We start from the raw sequence: 20,766 nt of genomic DNA on the forward strand, positions 1-20,766 counted from the left end.
CTTCAAATTAAATGACTTTTCCCATGCCTCGTTTTCTACAGATTCCTTTCATTGACTGGCGTCAACAATTATTGCCCTGTACCTGTACATACGCGTCCAGATTCCTTTTATCTGGTTATTGACATGCATTTTCTAAGAAAAATAAGAAAATTTGAGAAGTTTATAAACTAAACCTCTTCCAATATACCTCAGCTGTTGAGAAAAAAAATTACGTGCATGCCTAGCTTCTTTCAATGTCTCCATATATGATCCTTGTAATTGCTTATAATGGTCTTATTGATGAATTAATCATTCGTTACGAAGATTTTGATTGTCACAATGAGGATTCAAATGATGATAGTATTCTCATAGGGAATTATAAGGAAGATAATGTTATATTTCGCTTAAAATATAACAAAATAGTTTGTATGCATCTAGATCTCTATGATCTCTCACTCCTTCTCAAAGAGTCGTGTAAGAGGACAGATCGTGTGAGTCTCATATTAGCCAATATCAATGAATTGTGTGAGATATCAAACAAACCAAGCTCATGGAGAATGCATTGGGGCGTATTTTCCCCATTACTTTTCTTTCTTGTCTCTGGTTCATTACAAGTTAATTAAAGAACGGTCAAATGGAACGTAGTGTTTGAGTTTCATGACAAATAAAAAAGATACCTAATTTTTAAGAAACCCTTGCTACTGACACTGTCGATGCTTCATTGGCAAACAATGGCATTGACTAATTGCTTGTAGATTGAACTGACTCCTGCTCCTTTATGGCATGTTTGGCTCTATTCCTCTGTGACGGAAAAACGCTGGCTTTTGAGGCGATGATAGAGTAATAGTGTCACTGCTGAGCATGAGATTTATTGATGCCATTGTGGGTCTGTCGGCTGGATTTTCCTGAACACATAGCAAGCCAATATGGATACAGCGGATGACTTCATTTATTGAGTAAGAATATCTCAAACTCGGATCCAACAACTTCAAGGATGTTCCATTGCTCCAATTTTTCCAAGCCTGCATTGATTGGTCAATATTCTTTTAGTGTCACCCTTCTGTACGTACGTATATCATAAATATCCCATGGGGTGTTACAAATACGGTGTGCTTCTATACAAAATAATAGAAAAATAGTCATCTTAAAAAGGTAACTCATAATATTTTAGTAATTTGTTAGTCCGATTTACAGTTAGTCGTATTTTAGAAATGTAAGTGAAAATGATGTAATTTGAGGAGATAAACTATAATACCCAAAAATAGGAAATATCATAATATGTTTTTCATACTCACATAGGTCAACAGGCCTGTAGCGGTGTTTGGTTGATAGAAAGAAGAGATATTGTTGCCACTTAAAATCTCTAGTATTAAGACACCAAAATTATATACATTGGACTTCACAAAAAACTGTCCATGTAGTGCATATTCTGGAGACATATAACCGCTGTAAACCAGTATTATCAACTAATTAGAATGAAACCTTAGAATTAGAATTATATCTATCAATGACAACATGTTAATTTCTTCGATTAGAAGGTTAGAATGACATTTATTTTCCCTTCTTTCCTATGATTAGATTTTTAGTATGAACAAATTATTAAGATCGCTAATCATTAATAACATTTTTCTTAGATTTTAGTCACGGATATATGGATACTATATAGTCCAGTACTTACTATGTCCCAACAATTGTACTAGTATTTCCTTCAGTTTGATCAACTCCAAAAATTCTTGCCACACCAAAATCTGAAATTTTTGGATTCATGCATGTCCTCATCTAGTAGTATGTTGCTAGCTTTAAGATTACGATGTATAACTCTAAGTTGAGAATCTTTACGAAGATAAAGGATCCCTCGAGCAATTCCTTCAATAATCTTGTGTCTTTTTGACCAATCTAATACTCTTTGCTTTTCAGAGTCTGCACATTCATCAAAATTCAAGTTACAATAAATGAACCAAAATTAGATGGTTGAAGATCAGATGATAAAAGTTGACTAAAAATTGAGTTACAAACAGGATCCAAGCATTTCATATGATAAACAAGCTAGGAAATGGACATATGCTTAGAAATGACTGACCAAATAGAAAATAGTTAAGGCTTTTGTTGGGCACAAATTCATAGACGAGTATTTTTTTCCTCTCCTTCCCAGCAAAATCCCAATAACCTCACAAGGTTTCGATGTTCAAACTTGGCTGCCAAAAAAACCTCATTCTTAAATTCCGCATAATCTGGAATTTGTTTTGAATTCATCGACAGCCTTTTCACAGCTATTTTTTGTCCATTGGGTAATGTACCCTAAGAATATATTTGAACTAGTAGTTAGAAAAGTTTACATGTATGTATACGAATTTGAAGCTTCTGAATTTTGAATTTTTCAGATTTTGCATGCATTAAATTCGTTACACTTATATGATTACCATTCTCTTGAAAAAAATAATAATAAAGGGAAACACGCAAAATGGCTTAAAACTCTTCGTACTAAACAAAAATGATAAATCGCTCCCTTCCTCCTTAAACGGTCAGAGTGATACATCGGCACCGATGATAATACATGTATCCCTTATAATACAAAATATAAAAATAAAAAGAAAAAAATAAAAATCTAAGCTATAAGATAGAAAAGAAATTTGGTAAAGTTCACGTACCCTTCGCAAACTAACACTCAATTGACAATGTCTCTCCAAACTTACAAAAATTGTTAATGTTCCCCCAATGACAAAATTACCCTTAGTAAAATAATTTTTTTTTTTTTTCCAAAAAAAAAAACAAAAAAATTAAAAAAGTAAATACATAAAAACTAAGGGTGGCCAAATTTAAAATTAAACAGAAAAATTAAAAAGATTTTCATTTTTTATTTATAAAAAATAATTTAAAAAAAACAAAAAAATTAAAAAAGTAAATACATAAAAACTAAGGGTGGCCAAATTTAAAATTAAACAGAAAAATTAAAAAGATTTTCATTTTTTATTTATAAAAAATAATTTTTTATTATTATTATTTTTTATAAAGAAAAATCGTTTTTTTTATAAAGAAAAAAAATCTAAAAAATTTTGTATTTTTTTTAAAAAAAAAAGATTTTTTTTTTTTTTTTTCTTTTTACTGGCTTTGGGGGGACATTGACAATGTTTTGATAGTTTTGAGTATAATTGTCCCATTTTGAAAGTTTTTTTTGGGGGGGGGAGATGGGAAGATAATGTCAATTGGATGGTAGTTTGAGGGGACTATGTAGACTTTTTCCAAAGAAATTTAAGGGGCTACGAGGATAGTTCGGCCACCTCATTTGACCAATCTAGTGGTGGTCCGATCGACCACGCACTTGAATTTATTTTTTTCCTTTATCTTTTATTCTATATATATATATATTGTTTCTTTTTACTTTTTATTATAAGGGAACCTTTATTCTTGGTGTTGATATAGCACCCTAACATACAGTTTTCATAAAAAACTTTTGTTTATTATAAGGAGTTTTAGAGTAATGGTAATTTTAAAATTCATATCATTCTTGAAAGGACACAAGAGTGACTTCTAAAATTACTTGAAGTTTTGAGCAACTTTTTAAACTTTGAAGAGCTAATTGCAAATCGGTGCAACATGTACTGATTTTATATATATTTTTTTAAAATAATAATAAAAACAATAGTAAACAATAAATGCTAATTACATACCTTGTAAACCGGCCTCACCAAATCCACCTCCTCCCAGCTTGTTGTCATCTGAGAATTTGTGTGTGGCAGCTTCTATTGTGGCCAAATCAAATTTCAAGGATTCTATGGTTGTAATTCCGCCGGCTGCTATGCACACAAATGGTGTAAAACATTGATTGAAATCTTCGATCGCACATGTGGAAAGCATATCAACAATTTTTATATTTTTTGTGTTGTGTGGGTGCTTGGATTACATGTGGGAATAGAAATTAAATGTTTAATTTCTAAAATGAGAGAATAGAAAGGAAAAAAAAAAAAAAAAAAAAAAAAAAAACCAAATTTATTTACAATTTATATAGCATGTCAGAAATACAAAGCAAGAACATGAGAAAACTAAAACATTACTGTAAAAACCCCAAACTTTCTTCTCATTCTATTTTTTTCTTTCTTTTAATCTTTTATTATTAAAAAATAAAAAAAAAAGAAAAAGGAAAAGTACACATACCCTTTTTAAACTACTATTCTATTGTCAATGTGCGGCCTCTTAAACTATTAATTATGTTAATGTCCTCCCCTAAATTACCGATTCCCATTTTTTCTAACTAAAGGTGAACGGCCGGCATTGCAAGCAAATAGAGCCCGCGCTCATTTGAGTCATTGCGAGCCAGAAAGTGTACTGGCAGTTTAAGTCGTTAAAGGGCCGCTTAATTGCTACTTATAAAAAAAAAGTTGGTTTATAATTAATATTGTGGCATTTGATTTTATGGAGCATTGTTATTCAAATATTTGGTTAATTTGTTATCATGTGACGTTTTTAGCGATATTGGCTTCATTTGGAGAACAAGATATATGTGTTGTTAGGATATTGTTGTTATTAGCTGTTTTGTTGTGTTACGTTATTTTTAATTATAGACATGTTGATCGAGGAGTATCAGAGTACCTTTACAGTTTGGCATTATATAAAAATATAAAATTCAATCAAATATTTGTTTACCATTTTCAGCCTGTACGGCATTGTACTTCTTTCTTGCTCTTCGTCTTAGCAAGTAGTAAATCATAGCGCATAGCACCAGAGAGACAGCAATTGAGGCACTGATGGTAATGGCGATAATTTTTATTGAAGCACTTTTTCCTGCAGAAACAACAACAAAATTTCGTGAACATGCTAAAGCAGTGCTAGTTCAAAACTATGTACGTTTCAAAGATCTATATTAGACAGTATTGACTCCTGGCCTTTCATTTGCCCCCTCAGAAGCTATTGGGCCAGACAATGTTCCATCACATATTATGAAGTTGAAAGTACCTAAAGGCCAAGTACATAGAACTTTAAATAACTCGAAGGGTGAAGTACACTATCCACCTGGGTTTCCGGATGAATTCGATCGGTTGCTGAGATCATTACATCAGGTTCATCTAATTTTGAATGCGTGCCCAAAACCACTAACATGGCAGAGGATTGTAAGAGTAGTTCTTTATCATGGTTTATTGTACCTATTATCATCTACTGTCTCAAAATCTTAGACCGTGATGGGCATATGGAGAATATAATCTATTTCATCATTCTTTGTCTACTAAAGAGAAAAGAAAATAATGTTTTCACTCAGATTTTCATCAGCTATCCTGTCCTGATTTATCTTACGAAGCATGCCATTGTATTTGCTATTATCATGGTCTGAAAGTAGCCATTAAGCTTTGACTTTACTTTGGGTCTCGTGACCTGACCTGGAGCTAGAGGAGGAAGAAGCATTGGTGTTTGTGTTGGTGACGGTGACGGCGACGGTGTGGGGACGGATTGTATCTGGTAAAACTGGTACGTTTCGTACCTAAGATTACAACTTGGATACAGAACTCTACCCCCTTGCTTTCCATCACAACACATCGGTAGGTTTGCCATGGCTCTCCGAAGACACATATTGCAATCAGAGCTGGAAATGTCAGGGGTGCACTGGACAAGGCTGTACAGAGTTTGCAATTCTGTAAAACTGGCTTCTTTAACGCAAACTTTTTATCACCGGATGAAGCATTTGCAGCCCGAGGCACCGAGTCATTCAACGTGGCTTCCACCAGCTTCCGGAAGCGATCTGGCTCTGTTATATCCCTCACATTCCACAGATATTTGCTGGGCTCTTCTTCCACGGTGGAAAAGATCGACCGATTTGAGTAGCGTAGCATGCATTCATCATACCATACCATGGCCTCTTTTCCTACAGGGCAGTACTGCTGAACAATCTCTCTGGTTGCAGTTGCCACGCAGTCTTGGCAGGCATTCGTGGTGAGGTCACCACGGCAGAGGAAGAGGCCGTAAATTGTTGTCGCGGGGCTTTGGCCGGCAGTGGCGTTGTAGAAACCACTTTCACTCGTGGCATTGGAGGAAAGGGAAGAGAGGAGGTGGTTCAGGTTAAACTGGTAGGTGCTGTTAGGGGTGAAAGTCATGGTCGTTCCATTCGAGCAGAAATGGTAGCAGTAATTTGGGACTTGTGCACTGGTGAGGCTAAGGAAGCTGAGCAAGGAAAGACTTTGCAATGTGATCATCACGAACAATATGATCATCAATTGCTTGAGACCCTGCCTCCGAATGATTAGAAACAGAATGGGGAATATCAACAATACAACCCCCTTCTTGACCAGAAACTTGATCAAGGGTATCATTAGCAAATACACCTTGATCTACAGAGATTTCCGGTACCAGACTATTTACAGGGATACGCTTACCAATTACTGCAGTTAGATTACCTCTCCCCCGCCCTCTACCCCAGGTTGATTTTCTCGCCATTTCCTCAAACCCCTCTAAATCTCACTAGCAGAAGCAAAAATGAACCAACCAAATCAAGAAGGATTGGAAAGGAAAAGAAACCTGCTTCGATGATTTCTCCGATCTCCAGCCATCAACCCTCGCAAGCACGCGCTGTCACGCGCCATCCAAGCTTCGAATTTTCTTTTTCCCGCTTAAATCACAAAAGGGGGGCTGATGTGGCGAGAGCTCTAGCTCTCAGCACTTAAACCCGAAAACTCCTTATGGATGACCAATAATCCAAAGAAATGAAAAATTCGGATACATTTCTCACAAAATCTCCTCTCTAATTAGACTTGTTATCATAATCACTACATAAAATCTAACGATCTACCTAAGAACATGGCCGGAACTAGCGGGGCCGGTGGCGGTAGGGGCCATGGCTCCCCCTTAATTCCTAAAAAGAAAAAAAAAATAGGTAAAAAGCAATTATAAGGGGAAAAAAAAAATTAGCTTACGAACTTTCTACCAACAAATTTTTTTAGCTCCCATCCCTTAGTCCCTGCCTATTAGAACTTTTGACTACATCCCTGCCTATGTACCTGTCTTCTATTTTCTTCCTTTCTCTATTTTACTACTCAAGATTCTTTTATATTTCTCTTGGAATGATATTATTATAAGGAAAAGTAACAAATTAGTTCTTAGGTTTCCGAAAAGAAAAATCACATCATCAGTTGTTATCATTTTAAAGACACTAATTCCATTTGTTTTTCCGTCAATTTGTTGACAAAGTATTCACCACATGGATCAGTTGCTAAGTCACATGTAGGCTAGGCTTGCAGCCACGTAACAATGTGGGCATATCAAATGCACAATCTATGTAAAATTTCAAATTATATATCATCGAAAAAAAAAGAAGGGAGAGGTGGATTCACTAGATTTGGTCTCTTCTCAATCACATAATTAAGTAGAGGGAGGGAGGGAGGGAGGCCGGTATGGGCCTTGGCTCTATCCATTCTCTTTAAAAATTTCTTTTCAATAAATCCCACGCTAAATGGGAGCCATGCACACCACACCACTTTATTTTACATTTTTTTTTTTTAATCTAAAAAATTGTTGAGATGTTTCATAATAAGATTCTAATTTGGCTTTTTTATATTCTCCTCCCTCTAATAGTCTAACATGTGGACAAGTAAACAACCAGCAATTTAAAAATAAAATATTAATATGAATAACTAATAAAACGCACATGACATAATTATCATCGACCAATCTCTTCATTGTTAGAAGGGATTGGAATTGAAACATCCTGATCACATCCACAGCGTTATCATATTTGAGTTCAGATTGATAAAGATGAAACTTTAAAGTTAGAAATATCATAGTTAGTAAATCATCTTCTGGAGTTGTCTAACTTTAACCAAATATGAGGCTACGTACAGCTTCGAGTTTCAATTTTTACGTCTATCAAAAGATAACATGTGAAAAAAGAAGAAGAAACAATTTTAAAAACTTTGGGTTTCATTTAATAGATGACTGAATTGAAAATTGTAATATATTAAGAAAAAATTATTTTATATCTTTCATTTTATTTATATTTTGTTAAGATTATATTTATACTAATTTTATTTTTTATATATTAATTTAATCTTCAACCTTAATATATTTTTCAATCATATTTGAGCCTCTTCCATAAAAATTCTTGGTTCTATCCGTGGGTAGAGGCCACAGAATCTACCGAACTCGCAAAAGGAGTGAAGGGCTTCCTGGTAGAAGAGGAGGGTGGAGGCCACAACCTCGCCCCATTCGCTAGAGGGGTGGGTGGAGACCAGTAGACCACAACATGCACCAACCTTTGCACATGGGTGGAGGTCCACCCTGCTTTCTTTTAATTAGATATAATTAAAATTTGGAAAAACAAAAAAGTCCACAAATTTAAAGCCTCTTCAAATTACTATCCAATTAACTATGTTTTATCCAAACTTTAGATTGCAACAACGTCTCCACAAACTATAAAAAATTGTCAATGCCCCTCTCAAATGACAAAAATATTCTTAATAAAATAAAAGTTAATGTTTTTCTTATTTGAAAAAATTACATCATTGGTCCCTATGGTTGGCCTAATCACTCCTTATAGTATAAAAATTAATTAACTCAGAGGTCCCAATGGTAAGTGATAATGAAAATTTACTCCCTGGAGTCAATTTCCTTACACTAATTAAGTTGACAAAAATTGTTATGTTGCCATGTTAGCCCAATAAAAATGTGACCCGTGTCACTCTTTAATAAAAGAAAATATAAATATATAAACTAAAAATAATATTATTTTTTTAAAAAAAAAAAAGAAAAAGAAAAGAAAAGAAAAGGAAGGGGTGGCTTGCAGGCTACTCCCAAAGGGGCGGCCAACAAGCAGCCACCCCTTCCTCATTTTCTTTTTATCAAAATATTTTTTTTTTTTTAGTCTTATATATTTATATTTTTATTAAAGTGACATGTGTCGCGTTTTTATTGGGCTAATGTGGCAACATAACGGTTTCTGTTAAGTTTATAGAGGAAAATTGACTTCAGAGAGTAAATTGTTATTATTGCATACACACAGGCTTCTGAGTTAATTTTTATACCACAGGAGTACCAATAGTGCAATTTTTTTTTAAAAAAAAGAAAAAACTATAAATTATTTTTTTTTTATTTTTTTTAAAAAGTCAAAATCCATTGCTGGAACATGGGTGCCCGAATTAGAGGTTTTGACCACCCCCTTTGGCTACCCACAATGGCTATGGGGGTGGTTTAGCCATTCCTAGATATGGCCAGAGGGGGTGGCCGCTCCAATGGCCTTAAGTGTGATACAACCACTCCCGTTTGGCCTTGGTCATTTTTCATTTGGTCAATTAAGAAAATGGCTCGTTCATTATTATTTTTTTTTAGTGAGACTTAATACATATAATATTTAATTTAAAGATAATTTTTATTATATTTTAATAAGAAAAAAAGTTTTTATATTTACATTACATCATAACTAAAAAAATTAAAAACATCTTCTAGAAAGTTTTATCCATTGAGCCCACGGAAGAAAAAAAAAAAAAAAAAGTAAAAGAGAAAACGATGAAAGAAAAGGTCAAAAAGAAAATGATGGATGTGAAATGATGAAAAGCATTAAGACAAAAGCATCATGGAAGAAAAAGTAAGAGAAAAACGATGGGTTAAGGAATGCCATATTAAATTATTATTTGTCCAAAAATTTTAAACTTATAAGAATAAATAAATTTAGTCATTTAATTAATATTACAACGCAAACAAATTATAAAGAAAAAACATGAAAGGAAAAGTATAATAGAAAGTGATACATATGAAATGGTGAAAAGTAATTCGTTTGGTAAATCTTTTAAGGACAATTATTTTATTTTTTAACAAAAAAAAAAAAAAGAAAGAAAGAAAAAGATTACACATTTATGTTACGGCAATGTTAAAAAAAAAAAAAAAAACAAAAACAAAAAATGTCTTACAAAATGTGCCTAATCATAGAAGAAAACTTAAGAGAGAAAATGATGAAAGAAAAAGAAGTAAAAAAGAAGGGATAATTACACTTAACCCCCCTGATTTATCCACGGTGTGGCGATTTACCCTTTAATGTACCAAAATTGGTATATGACCCTCCCGAACTTGCCAACGTGTGACAAAATCAACATTATGTTCAATGGTTTGTCCGTTTGGACGGAAAGTCGATCACGTGCAAGTCACGTGACCGTTTAATACGAATTGCCTCCCCAAAATACCCCCGCCTCATCCAGTGCCTGCCTGCCTTAGACATTAGACAGTTCGTGCGTGAGGTCCCCACTTCCATTTAGCACTTTTGAGGTCCCCACTTCCACTTAGCACTGCTACTTTCGAAGGTTCTACACGAAGACTGACCCACCCACACCTAGTCACCGAAATCCACACCGAATTCTAAGGATTCTGAACCTCTCAATTCTAAAAGGCGTTTTATAATCGTTGTTAAAAAAAGGTTAGTGCTTTTTAATGGAGAAAGTTTTTTTGTGTAGGCGATTTGAGGTTTTTGTTAATCTAGGGTTTCGGATTTGGGGGTTTTTGTTAATTTCAGGTTGTCGGCTTTAGGGTTTTTGTTAATGTTGTTTGTTTAGTCTCATTTTTAATGTAGAAATTGACTGCGATTTGGATATAAAAAAATGTTAGGGTTTGTCGGGATTTGGGGGTTTCGGTCCATGTGTTTTATAATCATTCATGGTGATTGGAAGAAGTTTACTTTGCACGTGGTCCCGATTTGTATCCTTTTTGGCTTTGTTTGTGGTCTGCCGAAAACCTGACTGGTTTGTTAAAGTGCATTGGATTTGGTTTATTAAAGTGCATTGGGTTTGATTTGTTAATTTTATATGCATTGGGTCAATGTGGTTTGTTTTGTTTACTACTTTATATGCAGTGGGTCCCGATTGCAATTGATGTTGGAGCATTATTGGGTCCTTATTTAATGTCTTTGCATTGGTTAATGTCTGTGTACCTATCAAAAAAAAAAAATTGGTTCATATGTCTATGCATTGGGCCCTCATGCTTTTGAGTTGTTCTTTGCATATTAGTTGCAGTGCCTTATTATAGTGGTCCCCTTATCCCATGTATAATATATTTGTTTGTTTGCATGTGTAGAATGAAGCTGGTCTTTGAGATAAATTATGGGGGTAGATTTGATAGAAAATATGAATATATTTATGTGGGGGGTCAAGTGGATGTCCATCCCGATAACGTTGATCATGATAATGTGTCATTTATCCTGATAGAGTCTATTGTGGGACAATATGAGTATAGTCCAGATGATTTGATTTACTTTAGGGACCCTACCAAAGATCTAGTAGATGATCTACAACTAGTATCCTCGGATTATGATGTACCTTATATGGTTGCCAAACATGTGGATACTCCTATTGTAGTCCTTTATATTGTTTCTTTCCAAAATGATGGAGGTGGGGATTGGGAAGATTGGGAAAATAATGAAAAGAGTGATGATGGAGGTAGGATTGATTTAAATGATCAATAGTGGAATGATAAAATCAGTGGTGATGACGATGTTTTTGAAGAAGATTATCTGGTGGATAGTGCTGGCCCCTCAACAATGCCAGAAACTGATGAAGTTATGGAGGGTAATGTGTTTGGTGATGATGGTACTGAGGTTGAGGGTAGGGGTGAGAGTGGGGGTACTTTGGGTGATGGTGATGGCTAGAGTGGGCAATCTGGTATAAAAATGTCATCATTTGAAGATGTTGAGGTGGATGAAAATGACTCTGAGATTGGTAGAAGTGATATCCTATTGTCACCACCTGTCAGTGATGAAGAGGATGGTGGGATTTCAACTCACCCTGATGTGGAGTTCCATGAAGTTGACATGGTCAATCCAAACCTGAAGCTTAGAATGAAGTTCGCTAACATTCAACTATTTAGAGAAGCTGTTAAGCAATACAATGTGAGAAGGGGAAATGACATAAACCACAAGCTCGGTTTATCTGCAAAACGATAACAAAAAAAAAAAAAATAATAATAATAAAAAAAAAACAAATAGAAACAAAGGTTATTTCTGGCTTATGTTATTTGAAAATTAATCGTCATAGGTTATTTATGCACTTTTCCATATCATTTCAAAACTCATTAATCTTCATAAAATTATCAAAGGATAATACATGCTCCAAAAAAAAAAAAATACAATAGTTTCCATAAATAAATCCTGTAAAAATGTACATTGTATCTCTTAGCACAGTAACATTTTCAACTAAAAATTTGAAACGTTACTGCCAAATAAAAATCAACCCAATCCATTTTTTATTTTTTATATAAGTACAGTAAAAGGTAGAATTGAACTAAGCAGCATTGCTCTTCTTAAAAATTGCTGTAGATTTTCAGTTAACAGATATGCGACATACCCAGCTGAAAATATACACTTAAAAGTCTAAACCTTAAATTACCTTGTAATTCTGGCATTTTAGAAACCTTCTACTAAATTTTTTTTTGGTGTAGGAGGTTAACATACAAGTCGGATGCTCGCAATAACAGATTGGCTTTACTGCAAAAGTTGCCCCACTCCTTGTCGACTCCGACTCCGTAGAAGCAGTGCCTAATAGTTGCATCTTCGGGAAATGGTGCGAAACTGGTCAGAAATGTCGAAAATCGGAAACCCTAGTTCCAAGTTCTTATAGAGCCGTTGGTAAAGGAGATGAGAAAAATGTGCGAAAACTGGTCCCTCTCATTTCGAAAAGTCTAACATGCATGGGGGTATAAAGGCTAGATGAGGCGGGGGTATTTTGGGGAGGCAATTTGTCTTAAACGGTCGCGTGACTTGCATGTGATCGACTTTTCGTCCAAACGGATAGACGACTGGACGGAAGGTCGATTTGTCACATGTTGGCAAGTTCGGGAGGGTCATGTACCAATTTTGGTACATTGGGGAATAAATTGACACACCATGAATAAATCATGGGGGTTAAAGTGTAATTATCCCAAAAAGAAAAGAGAAAAGTATACATACTTCATTATACTATTTCCTTATCTTTTTTTTTCAAGTATCACTTAAATGTTAATGTGTCTCTCAAACTACTAAGCAATGCTAATGTCTCCCAATGACAAAAATATCATTTATTAAATTATAAATTTTTTAAAAAAATTATATAAAAAAAATTATTTTTCAAATTAATATTAAAATTTATTTTTTTCTTTGAGATTTTGTTTTATATAATTTTCAGTTTAGGCCGCCACCCTTTGAATTTTCATTTTTCTCGTTTTTTTATTTTTTATTATAATTTTTTATTTTTATTTTTTGAATTTATAAGAATATATTTGTTTTATTAAAACTTTTTAAATGTTATTTTTATCTTTTTGTTGACTTTAAAGATGATATTTTTTTTTTTTTAAATAGTTTACTAGAGATAGTTAGAGAAGAATGTGTATTTTTTTAAAAATAAAATTATGGATGTGAAGTGATGAAAAGCGGATTGAGATGGGTAGGTAGGCTCGTTTATTTTAAAACGAGTCAAGTCAGCGCATACATAGAGTCTGAAGTTCTCTCATTGGGAGGACGGACTCCAAGGGCCGGTGAGAATTGTTAATTTATGACAGAATATTTCATTCTTACACCAAACTACACGTTCAGAAAGTCATTCAACGCGTTAATTAAATAGGTGAGCCTTTTTGAGTGAGGGTTAGAAGACTTGGACTATCGATGAGGGTAGTCTGAGTCTCTCCCTTAGACTTAAGAAACTAGAGCTTTAAAGGTTAGGCTCTCTCAAGTCGATCTCAAGCACAATATGCAGACTTATCTATCGTCTGCTGTTAATTTATGCATTTTTGCAAGGGAGAAACATAAGAATTTTCTAGCTAGGATAACTCCTAACATGTTTTAATGTTCTTCAAAACTAATTATCACTCATTTCATACTAATTGGCATAATGTGTATTAAATAACTTCTCATATTAACCAGTTAAAAAATAGCAGACGGAAATCCACTGCCTTAATGTATCTCAAATATACTAATCTAACAAAGCATGGAACACATTCTCTCTATACGTCTCATTTTCAAATTTGTCATTAGATCTATGTGAGTTAATATGAATCTCATAAATTTAATAATAGATTTAAAATTTGATTGTATAGATATAACTCGGAGATAGAAGAGAAAAAATAAATATAATGTCTCTTAGAAAAAGAAAAAGAAAAAAAAAAGAAAAAAGAAAAAGAAAAGAAAAGAAGAGAGAACTAAGAAAGGATTAAGTCCACACGCTCTGCTTTTCCAATTCTGTACGCTTCAAATTAAATAACTTTTCCCATGCCTCGTTTTCTACAGATTCCTTTCATTGACTGGCGTCAACAATTATTGCCCTGTACCTGTACATACGCGCCAGATTCCTTTTATCTGGTTATTGACAAAGCATTTTCTAAGAAAAATAAGAAAATTTGAGAAGTCTATAAACTAAACCTCTTCAATTCCAATACATATACCTGTTGGCAAAAAAAATTAGGTGCATGCCTTCTTTCAATGTCTCCATATATGATCCTTGTAATTCTTTCCTTGCTCAGCTTCCTTAGCCTTACCAGTGCACAAGTCCCAAATTACCGCTACGATTTCTGCTCGAATGGAACGGCCATGACTTTCACCCCTAACAGCACCTACCAGTTTAACCTGAACCACCTCCTCTCTTCCCTTTCCTCCAATGCCACGCGTGAAAGTGGTTTCTACAACGCCACTGCCGGCCAAAGCCCCGCGACAACAATTTACGGCCTCTTCCTCTGCCGTGGTGACCTCACCACGAATGCTTGCCAAGACTGCGTGGCAACTGCAACCACAGAGATTGTTCAGCAGTACTGCCCTCTAGGAAAAGTGGCCATGATATGGTATGATGAATGCATGCTACGCTACTCAAACCGGTCGATCTTTTCCACCATGGAAGAGGAGCCCAGCAAATATCTGTGGAATATGAGGGATATAACAGAGCCAAATCGCTTCCGGAAGCTGGTCGAAGCCACGTTGAATGACTCGGTGCCTCGGGCTGCAAATGCTTCATCCGGTGATAAAAAGTTTGCCGTTAAAGAAGCCAGTTTTACAGAATTGCAAACTCTGTACAGCCTTGTCCAGTGCACCCCTGACATATCCAGCTCTGATTGCAATACGTGTCTTCGGAGAGCCATGGCAAACCTACCGATGTGTTGCGATGGAAAGCAAGGGGGTAGAGTTCTGTATCCAAGTTGTAATCTTAGGTACGAAACGTACCAGTTTTACCAGATACAATCCGTCCCCACACCGTCACCGGCACCGTCACCAACACAAACACCAATGCTTCTTCCTCCTCCAGCTCCAGGTCATGAGGTCACCAGACCCAAAGGTAAAGTCAAAGCTTAATGGCTACTTTCATCATGATAATAGCAAATACAATGGCATGCTTGGTAAGATAAATCAGGTCAGGATAGCTGATGAAAATCTGAGTGAAAACATTATTTTCTTTTCTCTTTAGTAGACAAAGAATGATGAAATGGATTATATTCTCCTTGTGCTCATCACGGTCTAAGATTTTGAGACAGTAGATGATAATAGGTACAATAAACAATGATAATGAGGTGGCTTGAGTCGCTTGACTTCCTTTCGTTGACTGGCGTCAAAAATGCTTGCCCTGTAAACACTCGTGTCCAGGTTCCATTGATCTCGTTAATGACAGACATTTTCCAAGAAAAATAAGAAGATTGGAAAAGATACTCTTGATAATAAATAAAAAAATTGGCCATGCCTTCTTTCAATACCTCCATGATCCTAGTAATTCTTTCCTTGCTTAGCTTCCTTAGCCTCACCAGTGCACAAGTCCCACATTACCGCTACCATTTCTGCTCAAATGAAAGCACTTTCACCGCCAACAGCCCCTACCAGTTTAACCTGAACTACCTGCTCTCTTCCCTTTCCTCCAATGCCACGAGTGAAATTGGTTTCTACAACGCCACTGCCGGCCAAAGCCCTGCAACCACAGTTTACGGCCTCTTCCTTTGCCGTGGTGACCTCACCACCAATGCCTGCCAAGACTGTGTGGCAACTGCAACCAGAGAGATTGTTCAGCAGAACTGTCTCGTAGGAAAAGTTGCCGTGATATGGTATGACGAATGCATGCTACGCTACTCAAACCGGTCATTCTTTTCCACCATGGAGGAAGAGCCCAGCTAATTACTGTGGAATTTGAGGAATATAACAGATCAAGACCGCTTCCATAACCTGGTGGAAGCCACGTTGAATGACTCGGTGCCTCAGGCTGCAAATGCTCCATCCGGTGTTAAAAAGTTTGCTACCAAAGAAGTCAGTTTTACAGAATCCAATACACTATACAGCCTTGTCCAGTGCACCCCTGACATATCCAGCTCTGATTGCAATATGTGTCTTCGAGGAGCCATGACAAACCTACCTAAGTGTTGTGATGTAAAGCAAACGAGTAGAGGGGGTAGAGTTCTGTATCCAAGTTGTAATCTTCGGTACGAAACTTACCCGTTTTACCAGATACAATCCGAATCCGTCCCCACACCGTCATTGACACCAACACCAATGCTTCTTCCTCCAGCACCAGGTTGGGTCACGAGACAAAAAGGTAAAGTAAAATCTTAATGGCTACTTTCTTACCATGATAATAGCAAATACAATGGCATGCTCCGTAGGATAGATCAGGACAGGATAGCTGATGAAAATCAAAGTGCAAACTTTCTTTTCTTTTCTCTTTAGTAGATAAAAAAAATGATGAAATAGATTATATTCTCCTTATGCTCACAGTCTGAGATTTTGAGACAGTACAGGATAATAGGTACAATAAACCATGATAAGGAGGTAGCCTTACAATCCTTTGCCATGTCAGTGGTTTTGGGCACGCATTCCATATGGTAGAATATTGGAGTGAAAATCACCTAGCCAAAAGAAAAACAGGAGAAAAATTAGATCAACCTAACGTATTGATCTCAGCAAGTGGAAACAATTTTGACTATTTATGGTTTGGGGAAAGTTTATTCGCTAACCTGTGATTTAGAAAATGATGTTTACCCATACAAGTTCCATCCCGAAACCCAGGTGGATAGTTTACTTCACCCTTCCAGTTATTTAATTATATTTAAGTTCTATGTACTTGGCCTTTAGGTACTCTCAACTTCATAATATGTGATGGAATTTGTTCACAATTTTTATTGTGCGTCTGTGTGTGTGGGGTTTCTGCAGGAAAAAGTGCTTCAATAAAAACTATCACCATCGTTGCCTCAATTGCTGTCTCTCTTGTGCTATGCACTATGATCTACTACTTGCTAAGACGAAGAGCAAGAAAGAAGTACAATGCTCTACGGGCAGAAAATGGTAAAGAAATATTTGATTGAATTTTATATAATGCCAAACCATAAACAGGTATGGTAACGACTGTAACTATGATATTCCTCAGCATGTCTATAATTAAAAATAACTTAACACAACAAAACAAAACAGCTAATAACAACAATATCCAACAGCACATATATCTTGTTCTCCAAATAAAACCATCACATAACATCAAATTAACCAAAATGTCTGAATAACAAAACCTCATAAAATCAAATACCACAATATTAATTACAAACCAACTTATTTTAATTTCCTCGTGAATGTTTACTTTATGATTCTCAACTTCTGAATTCTCTAACTAGAAAGATCCTGACCATTGTATTATTTGAAATATATTAAAGAGATTTGATGTGTCATCTTAGCCACTAGAAAAAGTTAATCTAGTGGGATAATAAGATGCAATTATTGTGCAGCTAGAGTGAGAGGACACGTAAGCCCTGCACATGCTTGATAGCTAGGTGTCTGGACTGCCTAGCTAGCAAGTGCGTGGTTCACCTGACCTCTCACATTAACTGCATGTACTACAGCTAATTGCAACTTATTTCGGTGCCATTTCATGGATTCTTATATTTTATCATCACTTAATTTGTGGTTTCTCATATTTACTGTTTTGTTGTGCAGCTACTAATGGTATTACTACTATAGAGTTATTGCAATTTGATCTTGCTACAATTGAAGCTGCCACCAACCACTTCTCAGATGATAACAAGCTAGGTGAAGGTGGATTTGGTGCGGTTTACAAGGTGAATTATTGGTTTTTTTTTCCCTAATGCAAAATCTAGTAATGCAAAATCTGACAATGCTTAAGCTTTAGTTGTTGGGATTATAGGAATTGTAAGTAGTAAACTGTTCTAACAACTTCTTAAAGTACATACATTGTCAGGGGATACTTTCTAATGGAGAAGTAGCAGTAAAGAGGTTATCAAAAAGGTCTGGACAAGGAGCAGGAGAATTTAAAAATGAGGTTGTAGTGGTTGCCAAACTTCAACATAGAAATCTTGTAAGCTTATTGGGATTTTGCTTGGAAAGAGAGGAAAAGATACTTGTCTACGAATTTGTGCAAAACAAAAGTCTCGACTACTTTCTATATGGTTTGTCTGATTGTCTCTTATAGCCATATGCCTAATTTTCTTGTATGTCATATGAAATTAGATCTTGAGTTTTCATTCAAGAACGGCTCAGTTAACAATTCGATTAACTATTATAAAATTCATTAAGTGTTGTAGAACTTACAAGAGTAGAACATATTAATTTTTTTTTTTTTGTATAAATATTAATTTTTTTTCTTTATTAATTGAATTAATTTGATACATAATGGACTTTAGTTCATTATTCTAACCTGAATATTGAATTTTGGTGAATATATAGACCTTGAAAGACAAAGACAATTGGATTGGCCAATACGTTACAAAATTATTAAAGGGGTTGCTCGAGGGATTACTTATCTTCATGAAGATTCTCGGCTTAGAATTATACATCGTGATCTTAAAGCTAGTAATATTTTGTTAGATGGGGATATGAATCCAAAAGTTTCAGACTTTGGTATGGCAAAGATTTTTGAAATTGATCAATCTCGAGGAAACACTTTCAAGATTGCTGGCACATTGTAAGTAATGTTGTTGTTTATGTACTACAAGTTAGAATGCTTGTCTTGTGGCTGACATTTCTGTATAAATGATGTTGGATTGCAGTGGTTACATGGCTCCAGAGTATGCCAGGCATGGACTATTCTCTGTAAAGTCGGATGTATATAGTTTTGGTGTACTTATTCTTGAGATTATAAGTGGAAAGAAGATAAGTTCTTTCAATCAATCAGATGGTACTGCTAGACACCTTTTGAGCTATGTGAGTAGTATGAGCCAAAATGTTCTAATTTTATTTTCCTATGTTGATACAAACATCATCACATTTGTGAGTGGAGAAGACAAATTATATTTTTGTAATATTGCTTAACCAATTGATGCAGGCATGGAAACTTTGGAGGGATGGAACACCCTTGGATTTGTTAGATCCAACATTGGGAGAATCTTACTCGAGAGATGAAGTCATTAAATGTCTCCATATTGGCTTACTAAGTGTACAGAATGATCCGGTTGATAGGCCAACAATAGAAACCATAGGTCTCATGCTAAACAGTTACTCGGTTCCTCTACCGCCACCTCAACAACCTGCATATTTCTCTAGCAGTGTAGCAGAGCCAAACGTGCAGTCAAATGAGACTGATTCAGATCAATGTAAAATCAAATCACTGCCCTGTTCTGTCGATGAAGCATCTATTACTCAAGTATACCCTCGGTAGCTTTACAGTGGCTGATGCCTGACAGCGAAAATTAAATACAAATAAAACGGGGTGCTTTGGTACTGTTGCTCTATGCTTAGAAGAACTTGATGTCTATTCTTAATTAGTTCTGTCTCTCAAGTATTTGAGTTATAAAGTGGTGTCTTTAATTGCAAGTTGTTTTATATTTGGGGGACTTTTGAGTCTGTAAGAATTTAGAAATTAGAAGGCTATGAGTTGTTTTGCAATAGGAGTCGGTTTGATGTAAGACGAGATTTAAACATTTTCAAGAGAAATAGAAACGAACATATTGAGAAAGCGTCGTTTGAAGAGATTTTTGTTCGGTTTCAGACAGTAAAAATACAGAAGGAAAGAATTTGTAACACTCTCAGATGATTGACAACAAAATTCGGTTTTTTTTTTTTTTTTTTAGATTAGTATTTTTACCGTTTATTTGAATTTACCATTTTTAGCTTATGTTGTTGCTTTTAAGATTTTGTATTATTTTTCTTCTTAGGTGAGTTAGTTTCTTATTAGGTTTATACCCACGTTACAAGATTAGCCATAATTGCGGAATTACCTATATTTAGTTTTATTTATTTCTTTTGTAATTCTGTATTCTCTGTTTTAAAAGGGCAATAAATGTAATGACAAGAACAGCTCTGATAATGAATTATTGAGACAATATAGAAATTTCTGTGTTTTTATTTCTAAGATATGCCTAGCTTGTGTCAAGTGGTATTTACAAACCAAATGATTAAATTCTAAGAATTTTTTTTTTCTTAAAAAAATAGAGAGGTATTTTGAAAATTTTAATCGGATTTAACGAAAAAATTCTAACGGACAGTTAAAATTGAAAAAAATTGAAAGATAGATATCATAAATTGACATTTTTTAAAGTTTGAGTATATTTTTTCAAAAGTGATGAAAGATCAAGGGTTATAAGTGAAGTTCTCTCAAAATAATAATAATAATAAGGGGTGCACAAATTTACACTAACTTGAATTTTCCAGCTTTTAATGCATGGGAAGGAATCACAAAGGTGAGAAGGGGGTAATGCTCCAAGTCTTCTTTATGTCTCTTAAAATTGATGTGACTTTTAAAATTACAATTGAATTTGTTATAAATCTAATATTAAATTTTGATACAATAGTAATTTTAAAAGTCACACCAATTTAAAATAAAAAGACAAAAAAAGACGAGATGATTGGAGAGAGAGAGAGAGTCTAATCTGATACTAAATCAAGAGAGGAGA

General features: G+C 34.9%; 1 protein-coding gene and 1 pseudogene across 2 annotated transcripts; one reads left to right on the top strand and one right to left on the bottom strand.

Annotated features, from left to right (window-relative positions):
- Nucleotides 1-530: 530 nt before the first annotated feature.
- LOC133868827 (cysteine-rich receptor-like protein kinase 10) lies at nt 531-6,399 on the bottom strand (annotated as a pseudogene).
- A 7,902-nt stretch (nt 6,400-14,301) lies between these two features.
- LOC133869398 (cysteine-rich receptor-like protein kinase 5) lies at nt 14,302-19,935 on the top strand. 2 transcript variants are annotated; one of them, XM_062306386.1, is made up of 7 exons: nt 14,302-15,227; nt 17,081-17,212; nt 17,855-17,976; nt 18,117-18,324; nt 18,602-18,839; nt 18,925-19,078; nt 19,200-19,935. In XM_062306386.1, exons 1-7 carry the CDS (start codon nt 14,384-14,386, stop codon nt 19,530-19,532), a joined length of 2,031 nt encoding a protein of 676 aa, XP_062162370.1. In that variant the 5' UTR covers nt 14,302-14,383; the 3' UTR covers nt 19,533-19,935. The 2 variants fall into 2 exon arrangements, with proteins under 2 accessions (XP_062162370.1, XP_062162371.1); XM_062306387.1 differs by lacking the exon at nt 14,302-15,227 and adding an exon at nt 15,251-16,466.
- Nucleotides 19,936-20,766: the final 831 nt, after the last annotated feature.

The sequence above is a fragment of the Alnus glutinosa genome, chromosome 5, assembly GCF_958979055.1.
Source record: "Alnus glutinosa chromosome 5, dhAlnGlut1.1, whole genome shotgun sequence".
NCBI classification, from domain to species: Eukaryota; Viridiplantae; Streptophyta; class Magnoliopsida; order Fagales; family Betulaceae; genus Alnus; species Alnus glutinosa.

Coding starts and splice junctions, on each gene's coding strand:
- LOC133869398 (XM_062306386.1), top strand. CDS start 14,384: ATGTCTCCATATATGATCCTTGTAATTCTTTCCTTGCTCAGCTTCCTT. Junction 17,977..18,116: donor GATTTGGTGCGGTTTACAAG/GTGAATTATTGG, acceptor ATACATTGTCAG/GGGATACTTTCTAATGGAGA. Junction 18,840..18,924: donor TTCAAGATTGCTGGCACATT/GTAAGTAATGTT, acceptor GTTGGATTGCAG/TGGTTACATGGCTCCAGAGT.